The following is a 13,655-nucleotide window of genomic DNA, read 5'->3' as shown; positions in this document are numbered from 1 at the left end:
ACATGCCTTATCTTCCAACCCAACTTGAATTACCTTGGTTCAATGTCTGCAGCTCAAGTTATGATCATTTTATTGACAGCTGCTTCTTGCTTGAGACAGTCACAATTCTTGACTTTTCAACATTTTTTTCCTCCACTTGCTCCACTTGTTCTAAATTGGAAATACATGTGAAATACATGAAATAGATACTCTTTCAAATGTATAATACTCATGCCGACATGTATGTAAATACGTATTTTAATTAATTGCATTTTTAACCATGTATTTATGAAAATTGAATTTACAGCAAGAAAATTGAAATTAGAGACTAACATTAGTGTTTTTAAACAAAGTGAATGTAAAATGCCTTGTAAATTATATATCTTTAAAGCACTTTTAGATACTAATCACTTTGCAACATGTCAGAAGTTTCCATGGATTGGCGTCCTTCTACAGCCGGTTCATAAGAAAATTCAGCACTCTAATTGTTCCTATCACAGAGTGCTTTAAGGGACGTGATTTTTAGTGGACAAGGGAGGCAGAGACCAACTTTCAATTTGTCAAGCAAAAGATGATAAAGGCTTCAGTTTTGGCACTTCATGACTTTGAAAAGTTATTTGGAGTAAATCGTGATGCATCTGGTTAGCATTGACGATGTTCTGAGTTAAGAGGGATACCTAGTAGACTTTTTCAATGAGAAGTTATCAGGATCGAAAAAGAATTATTCCACATATGATCTAGAGTTTTATGCCATAGTCGCTGAAACGTTGGTGTCATTACCTGGTAAAGAGGGAGTTCATTCTTGTCACAGATCATGAAGCCCTGAAAATACATCAATGGTCAACATAGGGTGGGTAGACGGCATGCAAAGTAGGTGGCGTACTTGCAGAAGTTCACATTTGCACTATGGTACCAAGCTAGTTGTCTGAACTGTGTCGCAGATGCATTGAGCCTTTGCACACTACTCCTTACTACCATGAGCACTAGGGTTGTAGGATTTGAGGCATTTCCTGATATGTATGCTATAGATCCTTCCTTTGAGAAGATAATTCAGGAGGTAACTGATAATCAATGACATGACTTCATTTTGCATAATGGCTATCTCTTTGTAGATTATAGTTGTGCGTTTCAGATTGTTCATTGAGACAGCAAATTATTAGTGAACTTCATAACGAGGGACATTTTGGGTGAGATAAGACATTGGCTTTGGTTTCTTTTGACTATTATTGGCCCGAATTGAGTAGTGACGTGGCGCATTATGTAGGGCATTGTTATGTGTGTTAGTGGTCTAAAGGAGCTCTCACTAATGCGGGATTGTACATGCCTTCACCTATATCTGAAGCCCCTTGGATTGATGTCAGCATGGATTTTGTATTGGCTTACCCCGTACTCAATTGGCGATGAATTTTATTTTTATTATGGTTGACAGATTTTCCAAAAAGACACATTTTGTAGCTTGTCAAAAGACAATGGATGCTACCCGGATTGTCCATCTTTATTTCTGGGAGATTATGCATTTACATGGTGTTTCCCAGTCTATTACTTCTGATCATGACACCAAGTTCATGAGTCATTTCGAGAAAAACGTATGGTAGAAACTAGGAACGCGGTTGAATTAGTAACGCCTACCACCCAGACAGAATTTCAGATCAAGGTGGTGTACCGGAGTTTGGGTAACCTTTTGAGAAGTTTGGCAGGGACTAAACCGAAGAAGTTGGATTTGGTGTTGCCTCAAGTAGAATTTACCTATAACCAATTGAAGAATAGAACCACTGAAATAAGCCCTTTTGAGATTATCTATGGTCGGAATCCATTCGGAGTACTTGATTTAGCCCCTATCCCACATGTGGGTCGTTTTAGTCACAAGGCCGATGAAATGGCAGATCATCTTTAGGATATCCATGAACAGGTGAAGCTAACCATTCAAGAGAGTAATGCTAAGTACAAGGTTCGGGCCGACAGCCTTTGTCGTTAGGTGTTTTTTGATGTTGGTGATTTTGTTCGAGCGGTATTAGACCGTAATTGCTTTTCTGTTGGGGAGTATAATAAGCTTAAGGAACGGAAGATTGGACCTTGTAAGGTATTGGGAAAGATCAATAATAATGCTTACAGGTTGCGCTTCCCCAACCATTTGAAGACTTCTGATGTCTTCAATGTGAAGCGCCTATGCCCTTATTTTATAAATTCAAATGAAGCTATTGTGAACTCGAGGGCAAGTTTTTTTCAATTCGGGGCGACTGATGTAAGAGGTTTCGAGTCAAGTGATGCACGTTGATGGCACAAGATACCATGAGTTGGTAGATTGGCACAAAGATGGCAAGTGGTTGTGATCTTTTTTTAATTAGGACATTTTTGAATATTTTTGATAATTTGGCCATAACTTTGGCTACGTTTGTCAGAATTGCAATTATAAACCCAATTCAAAAAGCTCATTTTGGTGCACACATTGTGGTGCATGTCAATTTCGAGGCCAAAATTCGCTGTTTTCCCTTCAAAATTTTCATTTTTTAGTTTTTTTTACATTTATGGTAATATTTCATTTTCCGTTTTCGAGATGATTATGAACTCGATTTGAGCCAGATTTTTGGCAAGATACTTCTTTTATTACGTATTTCATTTTGGTATGATTATCAAGATTTTGCTATTTTTGGTAAAATTTCGATAATTTTGAATTTTCTCAGCTGTATAACCCGGCTTGTGGGTTATTTTCATCATTCTACAATTCAATAAAGTTGAATTGAATTTTAGTGAATTATCTCTATCTTTGGGGGTTCTCGTTCGTATTATTTCCTGTGAATTATCTGTTGCAGCTAGCCTGAAGGATAATCGCTATCCTGCCTAACGTCACCCACCCTTCTCTTTTCTTTCTTTTAAGTGAAATCTTCTTGACAAGACAATTAATCTAACATCTTGAGGGCATAATTTTTTCACATATTCTTAGCATTCAAAATATAAATTCAAGAACTTATATTGTTTTCAATCATCTGATAAACATTTGTTATAATACTACTTTTATAGATTTGAATTCCTATAATACAAACATAGGTTAATACAATAAATACAAAAGCATCAAACCTATCTTTTTTGGAAGAATCGAAACATATCTCGACTAAAACTTGAAGAACAGAATTTGCCACACACCTTTACTTAGGATTCACTGTGTAATAGGTCTGGAGAAAAGTTAAGCAAAGAAGAAAAGTGGCAGCGAGTAAGGCAATGAAAGTCCACGGATTGCGAAAATAAGTATGAATTAATTCAGCAATCCATGTTTTTGCCTTGCTACTGCAGTGCTTCTCGATTCTCATCTTCACATCATCAAAAATATAGTAATTGTCAAGTCCGGAAGTATCAATCTCTTTGATTACTTCAACAACTTGTTCATCACTGTCGAGGGTGCTAAAGAGTATCTTCTTTTCTCGCAGTTCCTTCACATCTTCAGATTTAACAATGAGCGATTTCAAGAAATTAACATAACATATTATAGGAATGCCAGTGTCACTTTCTGGAGATGCTTCATATGCAATCATGTTTATAAAGAATGGCTTGGAAATATAAGTGAAAAGCCAAACCGGGAGTTGAACTTGCCCATAAAATGTGTATGATTTGAACCTAATATCCGTCAAACAATATGAACTAGGTTTGAAGTGAATACCTTTTGCTTTGAGATCGGTGATTGAACGAAATTGACGATTGCATTTCCCAAATTCCTTTCGATTCTCTTTCTTCCACGACCGCCATTGACTTTTTTTAACAGGCTGGACGAGTATTTTTCCTGCTGTATCCCATTCTTGGGCAAGTAGTCGATGATAAGCATCTAGAAGGTGAAGTGGTTGCTTTTTATCTTCTCCAGGAATTCTTGTTAGACTGGTATTCTCCAAAATCATGGAACTTAAGAAATTACAAAGTAACATGGATCCTTCTCCGTATATTAAATTAATCAAGAGCTTAATAACCCAGAGTGGAATTTGATTCTCCAATAAATTCATATCACGATATACTAATGACACTGCAGCCATTCCAAGATGTTGACAGAAATGGAAATATTCTTCTTCATCTTCTAAGGAAATTGTCATTAGATAAATAGCGAAAGATGCATCTAGAAGAATCATTTCTGCTAGTGCTCCATCATCATATGAATCTCTAGAAACCCCAACGTAACAATTTCTAATCTGGTGAATCACTTTAAAGATCTGGCAGTAGAATAATTCTCTGTCTTTGCCGCTGCTTGAAACAAACATTGTAAGGGCTTTGTGCTTGAATTCCTCTGCCATTCCAAGTTCTGGCAAGCCATGGTAATAAGGGCCAAAGGAAACAATCTTAGGAGCGTAATAATCCTCTACGTTGTGTTTCTTGAATCGAATAAAATGGGGCACTCTTTGTATTCGGCGACCATCGAAATACTGATGATGATCTTCACCTTCACCTTCTGGAATTGGAATTTTACATTCGGTATCTCTGGTGTTATTTGCTGAAGGGTGTTGGTCTTCCATTACATTCAAGAACTGAAATTTCCAATTTCTGTACGATTGCTTTATCACAATGATGCAAACTGCACAGCATTTTCCACTCTCTTAATAATTCAATTACCGGGCCATCAACTTACCTTTACACGTCAGTTTCCACTGAGGACAGACCAGACAATTATTTGAAGTAACTATAGACAGCATTTTTCCATACAATATGCGCCTGTTTGTTCCATATTTATTGCTCATTTTTAGAGATTATTTACCCATTGTACAGAGCAGTCCAATTTCAATTAATTGAAGGTTACGACAATAAAGGATGGTTGCATGTGAATTTTGAAGAATCTACTTTAAGTTTTCCCCTTTTTACCCCATGCCTCCAACCACCCATTGTTCTCTTTAATTTTGAAAGTGGTAAAAACGACAAGCGGTGAATGAAAGGATTACCATTGTAGAGGCACATGTCTTTTACATTTCAGAGTGCAAATTCAAAGGCCCATTTGCTATGAAACAGTCAGATAATATCTAAAGGGTATGAAACAGTTAGATAATATCTAAAGGGTACGACTATTTATATCCATGATTTTTATATATTCATCCCATTCTATATTCATTCCCACTAAATTATTAAAATTTTAAAAAATTACTATTGTCATCCACGTAACATTCCAATATTGTCCTTATTGAATTAGTTCATTTAAACACTATATATCCACACATATTTTATATATCCATCCCCATCTAAATACATCCCTAAAATAATTTCTAAATTTCAAAAAAAATATATCACTATATTCATCCCCATTATATGTAAGAGACTTTGTTTATTATTACTGGGAACAGAATGAGACATTCGATGCACTTTTCTGATTTTTGCCTTTCCTTTTTCTTGCTAGCTTCTTGTTTCTACATGAATGTTATACTTTTATTCATGCTTCTTTCTTCTGTCTGTTCTACACATATGTTTACACACGATCTGTGTGCACTTCGACTCTGCTAAGTTTTATAAAAACTTGGATGACGTGAGACTCTGTGCATTTAATGTAATCTTCAATTGGGCGATAATAATGGGTATTTTACAAGGTTAAACTTTATCAAACCTCTAAAACTCTGGATGTGTAGACATGGAAAAATTTCAATACTCCTTTCATGAATGAAAAAAGAGGTAAACAAGAGGGTAGCTTTTGGAATCAGAAATAGTGGTTTTCTTATATTTGTATAAGATGTGGTGTGAAAGTCTGCAATTAATCCAAGAAAGATGGTACATTTCTGAACTCTTGTTCTTCATTCCATGGCAAAACAATGTCCAATGTAATATACAGCATTCTATGGACAATTGGCATTTTTTTTTTCAAAACAGTCTTATAACTTATGAAACATCTGTAACGTTGTTTTGGAATTTATTACCAAGCCCTTCTCCACGTGTCAAGTTTGTGATACGGATATTTCTTGCATTTTTTACAAGGGTCTAAGTAACAAATAATTTGTCCATTGTATTTCTGTGTTTTAATTGGCAAGAAAAGCCGAAGTGTTATAGTTTCTATCATTTGTATTTTCTTTTGAATGATTTCATACTGCCATCACAATAAGAAAATTGCTCCATAGAAATTTTTCCCCTATTTTTATTCACTTTAGTTTGTAAGCTAAATACAAGAAGTGAAAACTCATTGACTCCATGCTGATATGTGCTGCGGGCAGAAGCTCAGTGCATTGAATTATTAAAATGTCTTTGGATTATAGTAGTTCCTCTTGAGCTCGTATAATATGACGATTATGTAATTGTTACAGATTTTGGAGGTTTTGCTTCCGCAAGGTATGATTATTCCTTCAACTTTCGTAACTGTTGGGCATATTGCGCATCTAAATCTGAGATATGAACATCATTCATATAAAAATCTTATTGCGGAGGTACTTCTACTGTTTATATTAGTAACATTCAATTTCAGCGAGTCGTTTGTTGTCCTGATAAGTTTCATTCAATTAAGATTTTATTTAAACACAAATTCTGAAAGAATATAAAAAGGTTCAAAAGAGTTTAGTTAAAATAAATGAGTGGATGAATTTAGAATGATCTGTTTTTATTTAATTTTATATATGTCTATTTAGGTAAATTTACATAAAATTAAAAATGTAATAAATCATAAAGAAGAAATTTTTGTAAAGTAATTTTCTTGAGTTCCACCACTGCAAACCACATCCAAGCATGGGTCACCTGCTAACCATTAATTTGGCGTAGACGGAAGAGAAGGATGCTACAAAGTCTCTAAAACTGGTAGCAAGGTGGAGTTACAACAAAAAATGGTCCAATTAGTGATATTACATAATAATATTTTAAGGGAAGGAACGAGAATTTGAAGCCAATCCTTCATATTATCAAATTTCTCACTTAATACTACGATTCCAATCCATCTTACACATCATATTTGGACTTGTAAAATAGTGAAAAGTATATATGTTTTTAAATAAATAAAGATGACCCGCTAACCTGTGTTGCATGAATACTTCAAATAGGATGGCGTGTCAGATATCGATATTAATCAAATACACTACCATGACCATTTTTTTTTATCATAAATATTATATATTTTGAACTTAAAAATATTGTTAAATAATAAATAGGTACTTATATTTAAAAGATTTTAATAAAAAAATTACTCACAAATATAAAACTAAATTTATACTATATGATGAAGAATTTTAAAAATTTTAATCAACATGTTACCGACTTGTTGCATCAGCTCCAATTTTCGTGTTGAACATTACATGATGGTGCATTATAGCCGCTAACCACATGAAGCTTGTTTACCTTTCTTGAAGGTTGGACAAGGAATGTTGGGGAAATTATCATTTGAAAAAGAACTTTGAAAACTTTTAACTTCTCCCAACTTTTGACGACAACCAAGGTGGACGAAATTTAATTTTAAGTTGAAAAGATTGTAAAACCTCCAATTCTAGGCCTTGACTGTTGATTTTGAAACTAGGACCTACTTTTAAGAGTTCAAAAGTTTGGTTCAAAATTGTTTTGTTGTCCATATTTGAGGGACCTATTTGCAAATTCTGAAAATGCAGTTTTCTTCGCCCTAGGAACAGTAACTTAGATTTGGTGTTTTGGAAAAAATAAAAGAACTATCTTCTTTGGCTAAGGGAATTATATTCTTGTTATATAATTTATTGTTAAGTCATCTATTTAAGCCTAGAATGCTCTTTCAATCAAACTGGTACGGATTTTTGTCGTATTGTTTGACTTACACTTATGGAAAATTTGAGATTCTTGCTTGCAAAATTATGTGTGCATATTTAATTAGAAGGCAATTATTATTTTCTAGGATTATAAAAAAAATTATTCCCCCTAAAACCTAATACCAAGTGTATGTGTGTGAGTATATACCACTCAATTCGCCATCTCTTCCTGCCCCGCTCACGCAATTTTTTTGAGAAAAATTGGACGAAGTTTAGAGTTATCAAAGTTATTTGAGTATCTTCTTACGTTCAATTATGTTATGAGTTCAAATATGATATGTTATTAAAGATGGATAGGAGTTATAGTACTACATGTGAAATTCGGGCCTACAAAAGAATTGGCTTCAAATTCACATTGTTCCACTTGTAAGTATGATTATGTAGTATTCATGTTGAATGTACTCTACTTGCTACTTGTTTATTGAGATTTTATCTGACTCCTCTCTTTCCCCTATAGGAAATTAATTGTTCAAGGACACCGATGATTGCAAGTGGTTTTTGGTTGTGGAACTCAAGAAAAATATTTAGGAAAATTTCTCTTTTATGAATTTCTTTGGATTTTTGATGATTATTGTTAAAAGTATTTATCTTGAAATCAAAGTCGTTAAATATAAAGATTTTTTCCCCTTCTAAATATTAAGTTCTCTTAAAATGAATAGTTATTGAATACTTAGTTTCTCTTAAAATCATGTTATTATTTCTTTTTGGTGTAACATTTCTTATGTTCAGTGAAACTTGGGTCTAGGGCTTGGGGCAGTCACAGTTGCCTTGTCATATATAAGGATTGATGTCATTTCATTTAACTTGTGCGTCTCAAAAATCAGTAGTTGAAGACAGTGATGTCATCATATTATCTGTCAAGCCTCAAGTTGGTATTGTTCTAGCTTATCTATTTGTTCCATTTCCCTGTTCTGTTCTTTTGTTTAGTCCCTGCCATTGAGTTCTATTTTCGTTGTTTTGAGAAACTTTCATTCTGTCAAGGTGATATGAGGAAGTGAAAAAGTCTCTAGGTTTCTTATTTTTCAAATGAGCTATTGAAATGCAACTAGACAACTTTCATATGTAGGGATCTGTTATACAAGTAACACGAATTAGTCATAATCATTATAATCAAATAATTTTATCTGGTTCTGGTCTACAACCTCATTTTTCTTCAGCTTTCCACTTTGCACAGGGGCTGGTTATGGATCATAGAATTACGTGGGAAATATGAGAGCATATTTTAGCATCAAGTCCGATTGAACTAGTCGACATGGGCTGGACTTGTGGGCCCGGCCACACATGCATGACGGGTTCGTACCGTCCTGCTCTACCTTAAGCAATAGGCAGTACTCGTATCCACAGAGAAGAGAATCCAATGCCAAGAGAGATATTTCCACAGAGAAGAGAATCCAATGCCAAGAGAGATAATGCTGGAAATTGTTTATTTTTCTGTCGGTCCAACAATTAAAGAAATTTTATATGAAGGAAAATTGTTGTCTAATATAGACACAAATGGCTATTATCCAAGGAACAATCTCAAAGAGCAGAATCAGAAAACTTTAGGAAAAGGAAAAAGAAAACACCGTTTTGGACACCTTTCATATGCTGAATTGTATAAGTTGCATCTCATAAATTTCGTCACGCCTATCTCAAAACTGTACTGTACTGCCCAGTCCAGTCCAGTCTAAGCTTAAAAAAGTCCACACAAAATACCTTCAGTCCGTTGTTAATGAAATAATTCTGCACAATTCCAGTTTAGCATAGGGAAAATGCTGCGGTTTAAACAAATAGTGCTACTAATGCCAAGCAAGCTAAACAAATAGACTACTGTTGAATCACTGATAATATCCTCTCTTTGAAAGAATTTCTTATGAAAGCTCGCACCTATCCTCGTCCCCCAATTAGATAAGCATCCCGAAGGATTTAAGAAATGGAAGTGAAAGAAGACGACAACATGAATACAATTACAAAAAACTTAATTCTTCGATTTAAATTGTTAGCAGCGACTGATACATCTATGTGTATATATATATGGGATGATGTTATTTTTAAGTTTCTCTTTTGGGGTTGTTGCCCACAATCATCACGTGTGGTTTATTCATAAAATTCGGTTGTTGTTGGAGTTAAATTAAAAGATTGCATGTTATTGCAATTGAATGCTTACCAACACATATTTTCACGTTGTTGATATATATATTATCTTTGAGGCTTATGTTCTATGGCCAGGTTTAATTTTTTTCGTGCTTTATTATAAATTCGTGACTTCCTCCTGTTCTATACCTTGTGGCTCTCAAAAGTTGTAATCACCAACTGGTCCCAACCATAGACCTCGTGTTTGCCTCGAAAGTCCTTTTGCATTTTATAATTTGTTGGCTCCATATTTATCTTAAGTCACACTTCATTTGTCCAGGAGTGGGCAGGTCACAGTCAATTTATTGAGTGATGCCGAACACGGCTGCTGTTGGCAATGCTGCATATGGAATACCAATTTCTGTCTCTCCTGCTTTTGCCTTGTCACTTGTAGAATGCCTAATATTAAATAACAACTTCAGAGTTAATGGTGTGATTGAAAACTTGGGGTTTCACTAAAATTGAACTTACATATTGGATCCTCATTGTTATTGTAATTGTTAAATAGATAAAATAATTGCAAATCACGTCATTTTTGAATTTCAAATCTCTATTATCTGTCACACTACTTCAAGATTTTCCTCCCCATTATCTTTCACAGTGTTAATCCAATTTTGAGTTTGTTGTTACTACACAAAGATATGCATGTGTTGGTTTTGCGATTTAGAATGATAATGCAGTTTTACCAATCTAATTAACATGTACATAGTTATAAGCATGAGGGATGCAGCTACTAAAGATGATGGAGAATTAATTTCCAAGTTATTTGGAGCTATTGGTAAGGTCCGGACAGCTGATGAGAAACTGTTTGATGCAATCACTGGCCTGAGGTATTGTTTACTTTTTTCATGTTTTCATGTTGTATGGTTAATTCTTAACGCAAAGCTTGCAAGCGATAGCCATATATTTTCTAGAGCTGAAAATATGAGGCTAATTTGGCATATTCTAATGGTCTGTTTGATTACAAAGGTGAAATTTGGGTGGAAAGAAAATGAATTTCAGAGAATTGAAATGATGGGAAATTATTTTCTGGGAATTGTCAATTGATAGTGTTTGATTGGTATAATTTTCTAGGTGGAAAATGTTAAAATAAAAGTATTTTTTGATATTCGTTTGGCTTTGTTTTACATGAAAATTGTCAACTAAAGGGATAAAATTTACTGCTATTGGGAATGAAATTTGTTTCCATTGCCAAAACCCAAAAATAAATAAATAAATAAATAAAATATATATATATATTTTCAAGAAAATCATCTATCTTTGGATGTTTGTTTGGCTTTGTTTTACATGAAAATTGTCAATTAAAGAAAAATATTTTTTTACAATAATTCTTAGAATTTTTTTCCACTGCTAAAAAAAAAAAAAAGGAAAAAAAAATTTGCATGGAATTCCAATTCTCATCAAACCTATAAGAATTTCAATTCCTCAAAAAGAAGGAAAAGGCATCGCGTGGGAGAAAATGTGGAAAATGATTTCCATGGAAATTGTTTGGTATCAAACACTTCAAATTGGCCAAAGTTGGAAAAATTTTCCATTTTTCATGGAAAAAAAGGGAAATCAAACACTACCTAACTAGTTTATCTTCTCCTGGAATGTTGATTGGTAGTAGATCAGTATACTTATTTTTAGCAATAGAAGCTTTGGCTGATGGTGGGGTGCCTGCCAGTCTTCCTAGGGATCTGGTGCTCATGCTAGCTTCTCAAACCATAAGCCAATGGATATATTTACTTTATCATGCGATATAGTATGTTCTGTGTAAGCTTATTCTTATAACCAATTCGAAAGCATGAATTATCTTAATGCCTTTTTTTTTTTTTTAAAGAATGTGTTGGATGATTTTTGTGAATAGTGACGCCGAAATAAGTATAATGATGGTGACAAAGCCGAGGCAAGAGTTGGACTCTTTGTCCTTAAGTCGAATTTGCCCGCAACGGTGCCTACGGATTTCGGCAATCGACTCCCAAGATACAACGGCTACACTTGTGTTTGTAGCACTCCAAAACACAAGTACAATGAACCAAATTTAGGCTTGTGTACTTTAAGGATGAAATGAAGGAAAATCAAAATAAATGAAATGATTTTGATTTTGGACAGAAGAAAGGATGAGAGACGTTTTGCATATCAAGTTGTGTGGAATAGGATACCCAAAGGGTCCTATTTATAGACCATGAAAGGGTGTGGACAAAATGGTTGAGGTCAAACCATGCACCCTTTCCAAACAATGCACTTTTATGAAAAGGTGTCTATTCACTGATTTTCGTCCTTTTTCGTAATTTCTTCATTCATTCGATATTGGTTTTCGAAATGCCAAATATTCCCTTCAATACATGCAGAGAAATCAAAATTCTCTTTCGGGGGCATTGCCCCCGACCCCCCACGAGGGCCGCTGCCCCCTCGACCCTCGCGACCTGACCGGGCAGGTCGATCCCCGTTTGTGCGCCCCGAAGCGGCGAAGTGGCAAACAATTTTGCTTAAACGAATTGAGTCGAGCTTTTGAGCATTTGGCCGAAGTCGATACGAACTTTAATCGATTTTTCAATTCTCGATTTATTTAACCAATATCCAACAGAATGTCTTCTAACAGACCCTTCACATGCAGACTAGATGTTTTTTTCATCTCAGTCGGGACATGTGCTTGCTCTTATCTAAATCTTAGGAGACCAACTTGTTTATTCAAATTATGTCTCCTACAAAATGTGCTTTATAAATTCTATCTTCTTTTATAGTGCTTTTTATGGCATCTGAACTTCATTCAGCCTCAGATATTAAAGTTTTACAGGTATTGGGAGCAGCATCAATGACAGTTGATACAGGAAAACATCCCAGTCAGCTGAAAGATAAAGTAGCATCTCCTGGAGGGACGACTATAGTTGGCTTCTATGGGATGGAGATTGCCGGTTTCTGAAGAATTTTAGCCCCTGTTTGACCCCCATTTTTCGAAGTAAAAATGGGTGGAATAATATTTTTTTGAAAAATGAATGGTTCAAAAGGAAGTAAAAATTTTCGGTTTACATATAATATTATTTTATAAAAGATTGTGTAGTTGAAAATACAAGAGAGAAAAATAAAATGTAATGTAATTTAATGTAATGAGGGCCAAACAGGGGCTTAATGAACATGATTGTCGCTGATAGCATGCGCAGCCCAGAACCTTCTACAACTAGTTTTGTCATAATTAATGGATTTGAACTATGGCAGATACCATAAACAAAATTATTTCTCAATCTTTTTTCCCCAAGTCCTCGCACTATTGGTTTTTCCTTTTAATAAGATGTTGACGTTTCTATCAATTCATCTTGAACAAGTGATATTAATATCGTGAATAGTTAATTGATTAGAAACATTAATTTTGCCTCCCTTCTCTAGCCTATTATTTGTATCCAAATTCTTAGCATTCAAAATATGAATTCAAGACCTTATAACCATTGTTTTCAATCTCTATAAATAGATAAAACATTTGTTATAACACTAATTGATAGATTTGAATTAGAATAATACAAAGATAGATACAATGAACACAAAAGCATCAAACCTCTCTTACTCGAAACACATCTCAACTAAAACTTGAACAACGGCATTTGGCACACACCTTCACTTGGAAAGATTCATTGTGTAATAGGTTTGGAGAAAAGTTAAGCAAAGAAGAATAGTGGCAGGGACTAAGGCAATAATAGTCCACGGACTGCGAAAATAGGTGTTAATTAATTCAGCAATCCATGTTTTTGCCTTGCTGCTACAGTGCTTCTCAATACTCACCTTCACCTCATATAAATAATAATCAGAGTAAAGTCCGCAATTATTAATCCCTTTGATCACTTCAACAACTTGTTCATCATTGTTAAGGTTGCTGATGAGTATCTT

At 34.5% G+C, this 13,655-nt stretch overlaps 1 protein-coding gene across 1 annotated transcript; it reads right to left on the bottom strand.

The window, feature by feature from the left end:
- Positions 1-2,973: 2,973 nt before the first annotated feature.
- Positions 2,974-4,648, bottom strand: LOC111399543. The gene is made up of 2 exons (XM_023026918.1): positions 3,632-4,648; positions 2,974-3,412 (listed from the first exon to the last, which is right to left on the bottom strand). Exons 1-2 carry the CDS (start codon positions 4,467-4,469, stop codon positions 3,123-3,125), a joined length of 1,128 nt encoding a protein of 375 aa, XP_022882686.1. The 5' UTR covers positions 4,470-4,648; the 3' UTR covers positions 2,974-3,122.
- Positions 4,649-13,655: the final 9,007 nt, after the last annotated feature.

Source organism: Olea europaea, chromosome 9 (genome assembly GCF_002742605.1).
Source record: "Olea europaea var. sylvestris chromosome 9, O_europaea_v1, whole genome shotgun sequence".
NCBI classification, from domain to species: Eukaryota; Viridiplantae; Streptophyta; class Magnoliopsida; order Lamiales; family Oleaceae; genus Olea; species Olea europaea.
This window is presented reverse-complemented; position numbering and strand designations above follow the sequence as displayed.